The sequence below is a fragment of the Leptodactylus fuscus genome, chromosome 3 (assembly GCF_031893055.1).
Source record: "Leptodactylus fuscus isolate aLepFus1 chromosome 3, aLepFus1.hap2, whole genome shotgun sequence".
NCBI lineage: Eukaryota > Metazoa > Chordata > Amphibia > Anura > Leptodactylidae > Leptodactylus > Leptodactylus fuscus.
The window spans coordinates 147,917,128-147,934,320 of record NC_134267.1 but is presented as its reverse complement, the minus strand read 5'-3'; the positions used below and the strand labels follow the sequence as shown (position 1 = coordinate 147,934,320).

Here is a 17,193-nt window from a genome sequence, read left to right as displayed (position 1 = left end):
TTTAGACACAATATAAATAATTGTTAACCTTGATGTTGTTGAAAATGTCTAAGAATCTAATGGGTTATTGTATCTTGTCATGCAGCTGAATATGTCTGTGATCCCAGTGGAGTCTGGACAAATTCTGAAATAGGAGATAAACTTCCACTGTGCCAGCCAGGTCAGTAGTGAGTATACAGTTATACAGTGTGCAGAATTCATTATCAATGTGTTGTAAGTGCCTTTTGATGATCCTTGTGCAGCCGGGGGATTAGCTTGTTGCAGGCCCGGCCATTGATCACCCCGGATTAATCGTCATTTACTCCAGTCAATTGGCATAAATGATGCCCGATATGTACTGCTATGAGATGGCTTAGATTTCAGCTTGGTGCACTGCCTGGTGGATGATGTGCCTGATTTACAATGAGTTCTTTGCCTGATCACAAATCAAGCTAATTGTTGTGTGTGTGTGTGTGGTGGGGGGGGGGGGGGGGGGTCTATGACCAGCCACAATAGTAATGTATAGAATCTCCCATAAAATAGTGAAAAAAAAGAAGCTTTAAAAAAATATAATAAAAAAATAAAATAAATAAAAGTTGTAAATCACTCCTTTCCCTAGCATACATATAAAAGTAGAAACTTACTGTGAAACACATACACATTAGGTATCCCTGTGTCTGAAAGTGCCCGGTCTACTGAATATAGGGTATATGTTACGTTGGGAGGGTATTAATAGGAGCACTGCAGATACCCTATATTCAGCCAGGCTGAATTCTAAGTGTGGGGGAAAAAAAACCCAGTCCTCAAGCTCAGGGAAGGGGCAGACAGACAACCAAAACACCCCCTCCCCCATCACCCAGCAACTACTGCACCCAAAAACTCCGACCATTTTAATTTTTGAAATTTTCCAGTAGCTGCTGCATTTCCCCCCCTCGGCTTATACTCGAGTCAATAAGTTTTCACAGTTTTTTGTGGTAAAATTAGGGGCCTCTGCTTATATTCGGGTCGGCTTATACTCAAGTATATACGGTAAATTTATTCAGCTAAATCACACAAAACAGACCAAGCTTTCTCTATGGCTCAATATTGCTGCCCTGGTGTTATATTGATTATTTCTTAAAATGTTCACCTATTGCGGTCAGTGTTGATGGTCATACATGTTCGTTGGTCCACAGTCCTTGAAATCTAGTTACATTCGGATGTGCACTTGGCCATGAAAAAAGTACTTTTTTTCACAGCAGAATGCAGGGGTCTGTCGTGTAAATGTAGCCTTAGAGCTAGTTCACACGGGCACAGAGGGGGCGGATTATGGCTCGGAATCCACGTCATAATCCACCCCCTCACAATGGTGGTCTATGGAGACCACTAGTGTTCTTTTTTCCTCTAGTGGCATATTGCCGCTAGCGGAAAAAAGAAGCAAGCTTCCCTTTCTTCAGGTGGATACTGGAGCTGAATCAGTCTCGGCGTCTGCCTCGCGGCAGCGCCCTCCAGACTAGGCCCATTCATTTGGGCCTAATCCGGAACAGAAAGCCGCGCATATGCACATGCGGATTTGCGTGTGAACTAACCCTTAGGTAGTTAGAAAATATTGACAACTCATTCCTTGTATCAAAATAGGGTATGTGCAAGTCACAAAGAAGGGCCCTAACTGGGTCTGCCTTATATGAGTCAGAGTGATGAACTATTAACAATGGGCATTGAAATTCTACTACATTTTTGGTAATGTGTGACCAGTAGAGGCTTCCTGGAAGATAACAACTGGAGTTTTCTACACAGACCCACATTAATCAGATGATATTTGGAACAGCCTTAAAGCGTAGCTGTCATTACCCTTTTTTTGTTTTCCTACTAAGTAGGAGCTGTTTGCGGAACAGTTTTGTAATTTTCTTTATTCGAAGAAAACTAACTGTAAAGTCTCTCTGTAGAAAGACTCTAAATTTGCATTGCCAATGAGAGTCCACTTTGGGCACGGTGAAGGGAATTTTATCATTCCCTCTACGTCAGAAAACCGGTAAAGAGTGGATGGGACTCACTAGATCCCATCCACTTTGCAGTGACTGCAAAACGCTGTTTTTTTTTAGCCACAACGTTTACACCATATGGGGCCCCGGCCTATGACAATTTTGCTTGCAGCTTAGGGCAACATAGTGACTTTGGATTCGACTCCTGTCACGCAAACAGATATTACCATGTCTACCCAACGACTCCTTCACTTTTAGTGAATGGAGTTGCTTTGTCACCACAAGTGAGCTGCAACCATTACTTTGAGTCGCAAAAAAGTAGAACATTGCTAGACTTTTTTTTGCGCCATCCTCGGGGTCACAGTGTGACTCCATTCACTAACATATGTGAAGGAGTCGTGGAAACATGGCAATCTTTTGGCCACCCAATAGGAGTTATGGCCAAAGTCACTGTGTGGCTCCAGCCTTAGACCAGTTTAATAAATCTTCCCCGGTGTCTGTAATGTGTGTTATACACATTGGGGCAGCTAAACTGATATGGTCTAAGTTTTACACAGTACAAACTTAGGGCTCGTTCACATGGGGGGCGGTGGGGCGGATTCTGGCACTGAGAGTGAAGTGGGGAGCCACCTGCCATGACTGTCGCGGTCGCAGCTTCCCTCTTCGGAGTTGGCTCAAATGAATGGGCTGACTCCGGAGGTCGCTGCCACCAGGCGGAAGCTCAGTGAGCATCAGAATCTGCCTGGAGAAAGGGCAGCTCGCTACTTTTTTCCGCTAGCAGCATGTTAAAAAAAGAACGTTCGTGGTCTCCATAGACCACCATTGTATGGAGACGGATTTTGAGGAGAAATCCGTTGTCAAAATCCACCTCCTTGCCCCTGTGTGAACTAGCCCTTAGGCTAGAAAGTTTGAGACCTCATGTGCACAACAGAAGAATGGGTGTGTGATGGCTGTTTTTGTAATGCACATTTCTAGAACACAGTGGCACAGATATATTAAAATGGTCTTAATTGAGCATATCATTTAATCCTAATGCATTCTCACAAGCAGAATTTTAATAAATCTGCCCCATTGATTTCAATATTTTTATACATGTCTTTTTTTGACTGCCCATTTTAACAGATAATCATGGATCAGTCAATAGACTCAAGCCTATGAGAGATCCATGAGAATGGACGCACCATAGATGCAAAATATATGTGAAAAAAGAGGACGTTCCATGTGTTTTTAACGTCTTCCTCTTGATGCTCAAGAGCATGAGGCCTTGTGACCCTGTTACTGTCTGCCTTTTGTCTAACAGCTGAGCACTCCGCCCCTGCTGGGGGAACTCTCCGGGTGGATGTTGTCAGTTTCCAAATCTGGTAAAGTTCCCCCAACAGTCTCCTTCACTACAATGCGTCACTCACTGGAGCCAGTGCAGGAGTCAGCTGTAGTACCTGATGCAGAGTTGTGTAGCCAAAGGACAAGGACAGTAAAATAAATCTTAGCTGAGCTGTAGCATAACAATACATAATCTATAGATAGCAGATAGCACAGAGGCAGGCTAGACAGCCTGTCTCTAGATGGAATACTGGCTGTTCAAAATGTGAATAATAGACATTATACACACTGTGTACGGTATGAACTCCCCTTGGCAATGCTCAGTTGCTAAGAGTGTTGCTAAGAGGAGACTTTACGTCAAGTTTTCACCCTTAAGGAACTGAAATAAGTTAATCAGGTAAATTACGTACAGTTACACTTTAAAGGAAAGGGAGTGTTGAGATGAATCATTTTTTCTAACATACATACAGGTTCCTCTACTACTTAAGTTAAATGTTCAGCCTGCCTCATGATAGTGCTGCACAAGGTGGAGTAAAACTGTCTGTTGGTTCACACTAGTGATTGTCCATTCTGCGGGTCCGCTTTGTGACCTGAAAAATGGAAACCCAATCCACCTGAAAAGCGCTTACCCGCAGAAACCCGTGGACCACATACACTATAATGGGGTCCGCCAGGTTTCCGCTCGAAAAATGCAAAGAAAAAATTCCTGCTCTCATTTTTCAAGCGGATTTGGGGACGGAATCCTCTAACAAAAGTGAAGCGCTAGTGTGAACCCAGCCTGAGGGTCCATTCACATGGAATAAACGTGCGCTCATTTTGGCAAAATACATGTGTAAAGAATACACATGTAAAATTAAGACTCCCATTGACTTTAATGACATTTTACACGTGTATTTTGATGTGTATTTTGACATGTATTTTGACGTGTTTTTTACACATGTATTTTGCCAAAATGAGCGCGTTTACTCCGTGTAAATGGACCCTTAGGCTTAAAGCCCCACGTAGTGGGCATCAGCAAAAGAGTGATGTGAGAAAAAAGCATAATGGAATTGTGATTTAAACAATTTACTAATATGCAGCAGGTAAAGGACAAGACCGGCAAGCAGTTAGTAAATAAGCTACAAGTAATCCAACACTGCTCTGGTCTAAGGTTATCCTGAGGTATTCACCAGAATCTGCCACAGGATGTATTTAAACCCAAGCTACAACCCAACACTAAGATCTCAGAACACAGGTACACCTTCAGGCTAAGGACAAAACCAGAAACCCTCCTGCGGGCAAAGAGGAAATATATAAGCTAAGGTCGAAAACCGGCAAAGTAAAGATACTGAGATTCCTATCACTGGCTATGTAAATGTCATATAACATTCAGTAAAGTTCTGGCCTAAATGAGAATGTGTAAGTTGAAAGGGTAGAATCAAAAAGTACAGTAGTTGCATATACTTTAATATAATATAGCGTACTAAATAGTTTCCACTTTGTCTTGTGACGGACAGAGGATAATTGAAAGGAAACCATAATGTGCTTTTCCTTTTAGACTAAATTCATCTTGCACATTTCATTCATTAATATTGCTGCCAATATTTCTGGTGTTTTTATTTTAAAACCATTAGTAATGTACAATAGCATGGTGTCTTGTGACTTCTGACAATACTGTATTGGTTCCTGGAGACATCCAAACATGCCTGTGCCCCAGACAGCTAAGAGACCGTAATTTCCAGCTATTCCTGTTTCCATAGAGATCTCTGTTTATAAGTGATCGTGAAGCCAAGAATTTTGGAACATAGTTGTGGTTGAGATTTAGGCTCTAACATTTATTGCATGGTTATATTGCTGCTCTTCATTTGCTTTTGACAGTTAGACCAGCTCTGCCATATTTCGCTTTCTTTCCTGTATCAGTCTTTTGTCACGGTTTTCTGTCTTTAAGTCACACTTGTGACGAAGAAAGTCAAATTGCACAATGCATGCATGAATGAAGATCTACCTCACCTCAATATGAGTTTCGGTTCACGCATGATACTAAAGTATCTCTTTTGTAAACTTGTATTGCTCTTTTCCTGGTACTGTGAGGCATGACAGTAAAAATCAAGGTCATGCTGGAATGGACTAATATTTCCATTGGCAGGTACTTAAGGTTTCCAATGTGCAATGATGCATTAAATCTTGAAATAATTCTGATCACTGATAGTGGATTATGTTTGGACAAAACAAACAAAGTTATACATATTCTAACACAATAACCCTCACATAGTTATATGATTGCAAAGACTGATAGACATGACATATAAAATAGCTTAGCTTGGAAGAAGAAGAAAGTTTCTTTAGTGAAAACTACGAGTGACTACCCTGTCCAACTCTATAAATGACTTTAAACATGACTTAAGATAAATGTGCCTTACCAAGGTTGCAAGTCTCTTTGAGGCTAGGGCCCACATATTCCGAAAACACCGCATTTTACAGTACCTACAAAGTGGATGGGATTCTAGATAACCCCATCCACACATTGCAGAAAGATATCCACAGCGGAAATGCAATTTCAAAAACAGTTGCATTTTTAGAATTAACTGCATGTCAATTATACTTCTGGAAACTCTCGCGTTTTCCATTTAAGTATTGTAGGGACAGAGGAAAAATCTGTAGACTTTCTGTAAAAAGCTCTGTGTGAGGCCTTAACCTACATGGGGCCTTGACAGGGTAGATAAACAGTTTTCTTCCTTGAAAAATAACCCTCACCCAGATGCTTTTTGCCCTAAAGATTCCTTACAAGTGGACCTCTGCAAGGAGAATAAGCTTCTAGCAGACTATTGAGATTCTCAGCCGTGCAGAGTCCAAGACCCCACATGGGATGGAAATGGGCAGAAAAAACTTCCTAATAAGAATCCATGTTAAAAATTAAAAAAAAACCATAGTGCAGGGTATACGGTTTACTGGATACTTCTGAAAGGAATTGCACAATCTTTTGTCTTCTAATATAGTGCTTATGGGTACATTTGGATAAGGATAGATAGATAGATAGATAGATAGATAGATAGATAGATAGATAGATAGAAGCTGGCATAGGTTTAAGCTATAATTTCCATCGGCTTCTTGCACAAATAGACCAGGTTGTTGGAGGCCAAATCCTTCTGTTAAAACTCACCCACTATTCAGAAATGTGGTAAGTAATGTACAATATAAAGTATATAGTTTGAAACCTTTTTTAAGCCAGAACTTTGGTATAGGAGGCTTGATATATATCCCCCAATGAGTATAAATTTTCATACCAAAATTAGTTTAAAAAATAACAGAGCAAACTGTCCTAATCTACTGGACAATATATTATACATGCTCTATCATTTACTATCTACTTTATGTTTTGTTTTGGCAGTCTGTGGAAGGCCTACACAAGCACTACCGGGAATAGTGAAACGGATCATTGGTGGGCGCAATGCAGAACCTGGATTTTTTCCTTGGCAGGTTTTAATAGTAGTTGAAGATATGTCTCGAGTTCCTGAGAACAAGTGGTTTGGCAGTGGAGCATTATTGTCTGACTATTGGGTGCTAACTGCTGCTCATGTGCTGAAATCTCAACGCCGTGATAACACTGTAATTCCTGTTTCAAAGGAACATGTCACTATCTATTTGGGGTTGCATGATGTGAAAAATAAAGATGATGCTATCACTAGAACAATAGAGAAGATTATACTACATGAATCCTTTGATCCACAGATTTATAACCATGATATAGCATTGGTGAAGTTGAAAGAAAAGGTAGTGATGAACCAATTCATAATGCCAATATGTCTACCAGAGCTGGATCATGAGTTGGAAGGTCCTCAGTCCAATACTCTTGGTCTTGTAGCTGGATGGGGTATCTCCAACCCTAATAATACTATAGATGAAGTCATTAGCTCTGGTATGAGAACATCTTCTGATGTGCTTCAGTATGTGAAACTTCCTGTAGTACTTCATGCTGAGTGTAAGGAGAGCTATGAGTCCCGCTCTGGGAATTATAGTGTCACCGAGAACATGTTTTGTGCAGGTTATTATGAAGGTGGGAAGGATACCTGTCTGGGAGATAGTGGCGGTGCCTTCATAATTCAAGACCCTGATTCAAAAAGGTGGGTGGCACAAGGGCTGGTATCATGGGGAGGTCCAGAAGAATGTGGAAGCAAACAAGTATATGGTGTATATACCAAAGTGTCAAATTATGTGAATTGGTTGGATAATCAACTCAATGCATAAAGAACATGTTATCGTGTAATGTAAAATTTGCTAAAAAAATGTCCACATTAGAAGGCCTCCATCCCATTTATAAAAACATGGGTCAACCATCTGATTACATTATATTGTGGATACTACAAGTAAGTGCCACATGGGAACTCTTTGTTTTGGCCCTATACCTGTACATTGCTATACAGTTATTCAAGTACCTATTGATGTTTCTCACATTGAGGTCAAGGCCCCATGTAGCTGGTGTGATTGTTCCTGCAATGCTTTTTACAGAAAGTCCACAGAGGTTTCCTCAGTGCTTCCATAGGTATAACTGACATGCTGCAATTTCCAAAAATGCAACCAATTTTTCTGCAATGTGTGGATGGAATTTCCTAGACCTTTGCAGCATTTATACCACAGGGGTCCCGGGCCTTACACTAGACAGAGCTGTATTTTCTCCAGCCCTGCCTTTGCTCCTACAATCACAATATTGATTTAATATTGGTGACTTACTGCATTTTTAAGGTTTTTTAAAAAATAAGCTGCATTTATGTTAAAAATAAAAAAGATTTGCTTCCATTTCTAATTCCACACTGCGTCCATGCAGATGGTCCCACCAGTCCTCTTTACAATGCTGAATGTGACTTACATTCACCTCATGGACATGGCTGCTAGTCACTGACCACACTTGTGTCTGTTGTTGACTGAATGACAAATGCTCATTACTACATTACCAAAACCAAGATGACACCAAAACTGCATTAAAATCCCCAACAGAAAAACTGTATGTGCGATTCCAGCCTAGACCCTACCATTCTCATTCCTCATTTCTTTGTGATTCACTTTCCTCTTCTCCTTCAGTGAAGAAAAAGTTAATTCCATAACATAACATAATTCCAATGAAATAGTAGTAAGGAAAAATGTCATCAGAATAATGACTAATGTTTTAGTTTTCAGTTCTTCGATCAGTAAGTCTCACTATATGATATCTAAACTATGTATAAAGTAAGTACTCTTAATCCTATTGTACTGTACACAAGCAAAATTATCCTACATATATAATTGATTTTCATTCCATTATTGTACATTATGTTGTCTGAACGCTGTCACACCACAAATCTGGAAAAACGCATTCATTTTAACCTAATTTCCGAATCTGCTATATTTTATGTTTTCAATTGTGATGTAGGGATTATTGAAGGCGTTCAACCTTTATTGGACAACTCAACATTAATAATTTCCTTCTATTTTTTATGTGTCTGAAATATTTAGAATAGACAGAATAAATAGGAATATAATTGCCCGCAAATGTAATGTGGAATGTGGTGCTGACTCCAGTAAATGAAATCTGACAGTCTTAACAAGATTTGCCAGATTTACTATTTTTATTTGCAAAAATTTAGTTTGTCATTAGAAATAAATTTAAAACAAAACAAAACAGAATCTTTTGTCCAGTGTTTGTCAAAGGTGTTATCTGTAAGAGCACAATGGAGTTTACCACTATGCATTGCAAATAAAACTGAATGTTCTGCCCATTACAACCACTGGTTTCAGTTGTCATTTTCACACATAGACAACAGGGGAAGGGATTTATGAAATGTAAGGACCAGTTCACATTTGCGTTCGGGCCATTCCTTTCCCCTCTCCACATGAAAAATGCGGAGAGAAAAGTCCTGCAAGCAGCACCTTTCTCTCTGCATTTTTCGAGCGGAAACAACTATTATAGTCTATGGGGTCTGCGGGTTTCCTTAGGTAACCGTTTTTTTATGCGCATTAGGTTTCCATTCAGAGGGTCCCCAAGCGGACTCCCCGAACTGAAACCCATGCGCAAATGTGAACCAGGCCTAACATAAAAAAAAAAACAGTCAATGTTGCCAATGTCATCCAATATCAGTACAGTTTTTGCTTCTTATAGTGCTCTCGAAAATTAAAACTGTGCTGTAATGTGCAACAGAGACAGTTTTGCTTTAAGGCTAAGGCCTTACATTGCAGAAATGCAGCGTTTTTTTGTTGCAGAATTTCTTGCATTTTTTTGAGCCAAACTCAGAAGTGGAATTAACAGAAGGGTCACATGGTCACAAGCACATTTTGTTATTAAAGAAATATGGAAGTGAAGGGTTGAGAGATTTAAGATGACAAATGTTCTTCCACAGATGCAGGTAGACACACTACGTGAATGACAAAATAACCCAGCCGCAATAATGACAAGTGTAAGATCATAGAAAGTTCCTGCATTCATGGTTGAGAGCATTTCTGCAGGTAAAATTGACATGCTGCAGTTTTCGAAAACGCATGCGTTTTTGAAAATGTAGCTTTTCCGCAGCGTTTCTTTTCCGCAATATAGGAATTGGATTAGCCAGAATCTCATTCACTTTGCTGGTTCTATAGCATTTATATTCTTCTGTATCTCCACAAAAAGGGGCTTTAGCCGTGAAGGGAACCAGTGAGATTCTTCATTCACTGTAAACAAGCACGTGTAGTATGAAATGGTGATCTTTCCTATGGTGTTCCTGGACTTTCCATTTGAAGCAACAGCAACAATACAGAGGCAGCTGAGGAATTAGTGAACGCCTGTAATTACTGTTAATTGTTGAGCATCATCTGTACTTGTTACTGCTTCTAATATAAAATGTAGGTGCGTCCCATCAACTGGGGCACCCCATGTAAGGGCGCCTTAAATCCTCTTTAAGGCCAAGGCCCCGTGTGGCGTCCTGCAGCAAAAAAGCGTTGTGAGAAAAAATGCATCGTGATTCTTCCCACAACGCTTTAGACAGAAAGTTTGCAGAGGTTAGAATCCCATCCACTTTGCCAAGACTGTACACCGCTAATTTATTTACATTACATAAATAATTGCTGATAATCTTGTGACACCATCACAGACAACCATTAGAGATGTATGACTAAAAAACTTGCAATGCATATCTCAGGGTACCAGGATGTTATCATAAAATATAATTATAACAATGTTATGTCTGTTATTACATTGATGTATCTTATGTCAGACAGGTTTCAGGTGGAAATAGATGGGGTACTAAGAAATAAATAAGATTTACATTATTTACAGGAACGACTTTTACTAAAGCGGACAATGGATCTGATGTATCATGTCTTTCTGGCATAAGAAAATCAGAATTAACTCTCCTGCTTGTCCAGAATGGCGCAAGAATGTAGGCGGGCCAAGGTGCATCAGATTTACCATAACTTATACAGAAACTGACCAGAGACTCCTAATAATTGTGGCATATCATGTGGAATAAGACCATTGCACAAAGTGCCAGTTTCTATAAGTGTCTCACTTCTTGGTATAGCTTGTGACTGATTCATATAGCTGAATAGAGGCAGTGCCATTTTTTTTATTGTCTATGATTAGCATAAGAAAAGTAGAGTATATTGTCACAAAAAGTAGTGACGTCCTTCACCACTGTTTACAATATAATTATCCATGCACCATTAATACACTTGTAACCATTAGTACCAAAAGGCGCTAGTGCCTGCAGCTTGTTATAGTGCAATGTACTATAGTGGTGTTCCAATTTTGTATGTTTTTGTACTTATATATAATTAATGCTTCTATTTATTCATTTTTATTATTGTTTCATTATGTAAAATAAAAGGTCAAACATATGAAGGTAAAAGTGCCAATAGCTAAGAGATCTGATAAAAAAAAATTCATTTTCTGTTGTCTATCATGTCCCATAAAGCTAGTGTGTAACTTCTTTTATATCACTTTAAATAAAGGATGTAAAACAGAGAAATAAAGTACATTTTATTATACTCTATTTAAAGATTTAAGAAGAGTAATTACATTAACCCTTCCTTTGCCGTCAAGGAAATATGTCATTGGCATGATTGGCACAGCTACAATATAGTGAGCCAAGGTACAGGAGCGATTCTTCATGTCATCACCTCCCTTACCAGAGGATATGTGCTCTCTGTTGGTCATATTTATTTCTATTGTAGGGATGAATGAGCATCACTTTGTACACTTGTTGACTTTGTGACTAAAATGTTTACCAGCATCTGGATCAGCAAGGTTTTTTATCTGTTTAGTTCGGGTGAATATGAAGACATCTTGATTTTTTCGGGAGGTGTTTAGAATCATAGATACCAGTGTCAGACCTTTTTACCCACAGACATGAATTTTTATGCATTTTTCATAATGCTGCTATAGCATCTATAATTATAAAGTGCTATTTGTCCGGACCAGAATGTGACCTATGTCTTCTTTCAGAAGGTATGGGTATAATTTTCATTTAGAATTCTGGTTTCAATTGTCCAGTAAACAGTTAATGGTATCCTGTGTGTATAGCTCCAACAACAAAGATTTCTATAAAGGAATGGGGGATGTGTACATGTTTGGTATAGGTGGAGGTGGGCAATCATTTCCTATAGTGGGTCCAAGGAACCACTGTCAAACACATACCTCCCAACCGTCCCGATTTCCGCGGGACATTCACGATTTCGGTGACGTGTCCCGCAGTCCCGGTTGGAGGGAGGTGTGTCCCGATTTCAACTCAGATCTGCGTCTGGAGGACACAGATCTGAGTTGAATACATACGCGACTAAAGCAAGGAGCTGTCACAGCTCAGCTCCTTGCTTTGCCGCTGTACTCTGGCTAGTGGCTGTGTAGACGCGATGTGATGACGTCACATCGCGCCTACAACAGTATTAGTGAGAGAGCAGCGGGGGAGCAGGGAAAAGGTGAGTTTAAGTGGTTTTTGTGTGTAGACATTGAGGTGGGACATGAAACTGGGGGCAGATGAAGGAGGGGACATGAATCTGGGGGCAGAGATGGGGGGACATGAATCTGGGGGCAGAGATGGGAGGACATGAATCTGGGGGCAGAGATGGAGGGAACATGAATCTGGGGGAAGAGATGGAGAGGACATGAATCTGGGGGCAGAGATGGAGGGAACATGAATCTGGGGGAAGAGATGGAGAGGACATGAATCTGGGGCAGAGATGGGGGGACATGAATCTGGGGGCAGAGATGGGGGGACTTGAATCTGGGGGCAGAGATGGGGGGACATGAATCTGGGGGCAGAGATGTGGGGATATGAATCTGGGGCAGAGATGGGGGGACATGAATCTGGGGGCATAGATGGGGGGACATGAATCTAGGGGCATAGATGGGGGCATTAATCTGGGGGCAGAGATGGGCGGACATGAATCTGGAGGCAGAGATGGGGGACATGAAACTGGGGGCAGATGAAGGGTGTATATGAAACTGGGGGAGAGATAGAGGGGGGACATATAATTTACGGGTGACTAGGAGGATTATACTGTGTGGGGGTACATGAAAAATGAATGAGAATGGGCGGAGTCAACATAAAAGTGGGTGGAGCTAAATTTGCTGCGGCGCGCTACGTGCGCCGCACATTTTGTCCCTCTTTCAGTTCTTCAAAATTTGGGAGGTATGCAAACACTGTGTGCAGCAAAACAAAGTCAGAAAATCTCCTAAATGGAGAACATTATTCACATTAGTCAGTAGAATGACAGAAATGTCTAATGTATTGAAAAGCCAATGATCAGTCTGCGGTAAATAAGGCAAATGCGGCCATAGTGCACCAGTTAAGTATACTCTAGAAATGCCTAGGACTATGAAGCATATAGTCACACAAACTACAGGATGTGCTGTCACAAAGAGACATGTGATTAGATTTGGACAAGCGGAGGACTGGCCATATATTTAACTTCTAACCCCATGTATTATTTAAATTCTGCTTATAATGAATATTGTCTTCACAGATGTGTTAGTATACTTGAAATTCCGACCCCTGTCCACAAAGAAAACATGTACATTAAGTATAAATCATGAGGAGCACTTTTCTCTCTCTGCGCAGAGACCCTTACTGACCTCCTGCAGCGGTTGCAGCCCCTCCTTGACCTGTGAGTGGGACACAGCAGCTCCATCCCTCAAGTATCTGCTTTAGATATTTCCACCTCAAGATCTGGTGTCTGGTGAATTTTACTGAGGTAGAGAGGCATAGAGGCTTGAGAGAGTGAAGTCAATTCTCTGAGATATGTATATTATTTACATCTCTTGTTACAAAATAAGTGTTTATTTTACAGTACTCTATAATGTTTGTAAAATCCATTTCCCTATGGTAGCGACTGAAGGAAGCAACACTGCATGTAAGTGACACTGGAGACTGTACAAGTACCCAATATGTTGTACAGACTAACAGTCAACTGGGCCAGATATAGATTCACTCCAGGTCAGAATCTCATATCTGTTATCTTATCATATATGTAGAGTCCTGCCTGACAACCTGTCCACTGAAGGAAATCAGGCCTGGTTTTCTGACCAGTCCCAGACCATAGAAACTTCCTACATTTATGGTCGTATACCAGTACATTGTCAACCGATCAAGACAGCAGAATGTCACCACTAAGATGTTTAGAGAAAATCTTTAAAATTTAGCAAAATGTTAAATGACGTATATTAACAAATTGTTTAATTTGACTACATATTTTAACCATTTTAGTGCTAAGACATTTTCCCTGGTTTAGAACCATACGTGCAGTTTTGAGGGCTATAAAAAAATAATTTCCTTCAGGTTTTTCAAATAATTTTTGAGACTTTTTTTCCATTGGTAAATAGGGCTTTTTATGTTGTTTTATTCTACCATGTTTTTTCTTTATTTTAATATCCAAGAAAATGTAAACAAAAAGAGAAGGGGAAATGTATCTGGTTTTCACTTTATTTTCATATTTGTTTTTACTAACATCACCTGTGCAATAGCACGCATGTGCACTGCAAACAAGCACTCACTCATGGTGCCCATAATAGACAGGCATATGATGTAGTGTGCACGCAGAATGATACAAAGCTAGAATGCTACTTAACATTCTTTTTTTTTTTTTTTTTTTTTTTAATATAGATCGTGAGCCCCACATAGAGCTCACAATGTACATTTTTCCCTATCAGTATGTCTTTTTGGAGTATGGGATAGAAATCCATGCAAACACAGGGAGAACATACAAACTCCTTGCAGATGGTTTTTTGCCCTTGGCGGGATTTGAACACCGGTACTCCAGCGCTGCAAGGCCCCTAGCAAGTTTGCTACTTAACATTCTGTCACCGAATCCAATCTGCCAAAGAAAGCCCTCCAGGAAACCTCCGTCCACCCGATTAAAGGCCTTCTCAGAATCCAGCGAAAGTAGGAATAGAGAAATTTGTTGATGCCTAGCATAGTAAATAATACAGGAGACCTTCACGGTGGGGGACAAAGCCCATCTGATCAGGGTGGACCAGGCAACCCAAGAGGGGGCTCAGTTGTAAAGCAAGTTTGGCATCTGTATTTATTAAGGAGATGGAACGATAGTTTGATCAGAGCTGAGGATCCCCTCGCTCTTTCGGTATAAGGGTAATATGAGCGCGCAGAAAGGATGGAGAGAAGGCAGTACCCTTGGTGACAGAATTAAAGACAAGCAAGATAGATGGGAGAAGGTCGGCTATGAATTGCTTAAAAAAGTTGGTGGTGCACTATCGGGGCCCTGGCTTTTCCCTGAAGGTAAAGGGTCAATTGGTAACTCAATTTCTTCAGAGGTAAAAGGGGCTTTGAGAGATCCTATAATGCTATTAGGTAACTCAGGATGTCCAAATGTTACAGACTTATTGAGACAATGAAAATTGGGTAAGTGGGAAAAGGAACAACCAAATATAGTTGGGAAGTTGATATAGTGCCTGGTAGTAATCAGTAAATATGGATGCAATTTCCAAGGTACAATACTGAATGGTTCCCCTAGCATCCTTAATCACAGACACATAGGTGGCCATTCTCCTATCCCTAAGAGCCCAAGCCAAGAAGCAACCCAACTTATTGTCCCATTCATATTTTTATATTACTATGGAAGAGATTGCAAGCTCGATTCTGGTTTTCAAGTCATGCCAGGGAATCAAATAGGGACATCAGCTTGGATCTATTCTCACCTTGATACATGCCCCATTACCAACACACCACGAAGCACATATTTTAAAGCTTCCCATTGAAGTATGGGATTGGTGTGGTTAGAAACATGATCTAAATGAAAGTTCACAATAGTTTTCACAAGGTGTTCTAGACATTGAGAGTTCTGTAAAAGAGACTCATTAGGCCTCCAAATAAACTCATATCTGGAGTGCTGTGTCATATAAAAGGATCAGAAAGGAGAATGTTACCTATGTCTGTAGAAGACACCCAAGGGACCATGCTATGATGAAGGACAACATAATCTATTCTACTGTATGTAGAAGGTAGGTGTGAGAAAAAGATATAATCTTTGTTGCTAGGATGCTCCAAACTCCAAACATCGCATAATTTGGCTACCTTGAATACCTTCCTCATTTTGAGTTTGTTTTAAGCAATTGAGGATTGGCCCGAGGATGTATCATCTAACAAGTTAAGGGTGAGGTTGAAATCTAAAGATGAGAGCATCTCTCAAGGAAATTAAAAGGTTGTCTAGAATCCTAGTGAAAAAGGAAATCTGGTTGGTATTGGGGGTATATAGAGTGGCAATTGTATAAATATGGCTGTATATTTCACATTAGTTAGTGTGCCCCCGGGTCAGAGTGGGATTCCAAAATCTTATGTGGGAGAGATTCATGAAAATAATCTGAAACACCCTTAGTCTTCCCATCACGATCAGTTTACAGTTGTGTGAGGGGTATATTGGTGTTCCGGGTGTAAAAGAATTGCTCATCTGGAAGCCCAAAATCTGAATATAAATGAGCAAATCTCAACATGGAGAAAGTCAGCTGTTCACTGAGCAGACACTCACTGGGGCAGATGGGGAGAGAGGCATAGAGGTTTGGTATGGACAGATGAAGAGCAGAGAGCAAGAGGAATAGAATGAACAGTGTCATTGATGCTACTCCTGACCTTGGAAAACCACAATAAGTTTGCCAAGTTGGTGGATGAGTATCATCAGGACACTTCCTCGCCAGCAACCAGAGATGTCTGCTCCAGTATAAGGGAAATGGGAGTGTAGGAAAGACCAGATAGGTGATGGTAGAGGGAAATTCAATTATTAGGGGTACAGATAGGCCAATCTACCACAAAGACTCGGACTATTGAACAATTTGTTGTCTTCCGGGTGTTGGGGTTTGGCCTATCGTGGATCGGACAAGAGGGTTGGTGAAGACACAGCGGTCATAGTGCACATTTTGGATAGTAATGGTTCCTAAAAGGGAGGGATGTGACCAGTGTGGAAATAGGTTTCCTGAAAACATGCAGTATGAACTGTGTGTCTACGAAGGGAGTAGAGTAAGTAGGACCTCTTCTCTGAGATATTAAAACCTTTTATGTTAAAGAGGGCCTTTCATGACTTTGGGCACTGTCAGCTTTCCCGATCTGTGCCCCCCTCCCCTCCTGATAGTACTCGTCTATGGACAAGCACTGTGAGCAGAGGGAGGGGGTGTTCCTCCCCGTTCACACTGTACAGCACGATAGGCGCTGCTGTGGATAAGGACGTTCCTGACAGACTGTCAGAAACGCCCTTCTGACTGTAAAGTGCTACAGTACCAGCACCGCTAGCTCTTTACCCGGGGCACAGATCGGGAAAGCCGACAGTGTGTTGAATTCAGCACACTGTCGACTTTCCAGCAGTATATAGAATTGCCTGTGCCCAAAGTCATAAAAAGGTCCTCTTTAAGGGTGGCAATAGTAAGCTCCATTAGGGAGTGATTGGAAGGGGAGAAGACAGATGGGAGGAAGAGTGTAAGAGAAAGAAAGTAGAGGGAGTTTTAGCATTAATC

The 17,193-nt window shown here is 40.7% G+C and overlaps 1 protein-coding gene across 1 annotated transcript in view; it reads left to right on the top strand.

Moving 5' to 3' along the window:
- MASP1 (MBL associated serine protease 1) overlaps positions 1-7,484 on the top strand; it is a 49,523-nt gene extending 42,039 nt beyond the window's left edge. The window contains exons 10-11 of the mRNA XM_075268513.1: positions 86-160; positions 6,628-7,484. Of these exons, the coding sequence (XP_075124614.1) occupies positions 86-160; positions 6,628-7,484 (932 nt within the window). The remainder of the gene's footprint in view (positions 1-85; positions 161-6,627) is intronic.
- Positions 7,485-17,193: the final 9,709 nt, after the last annotated feature.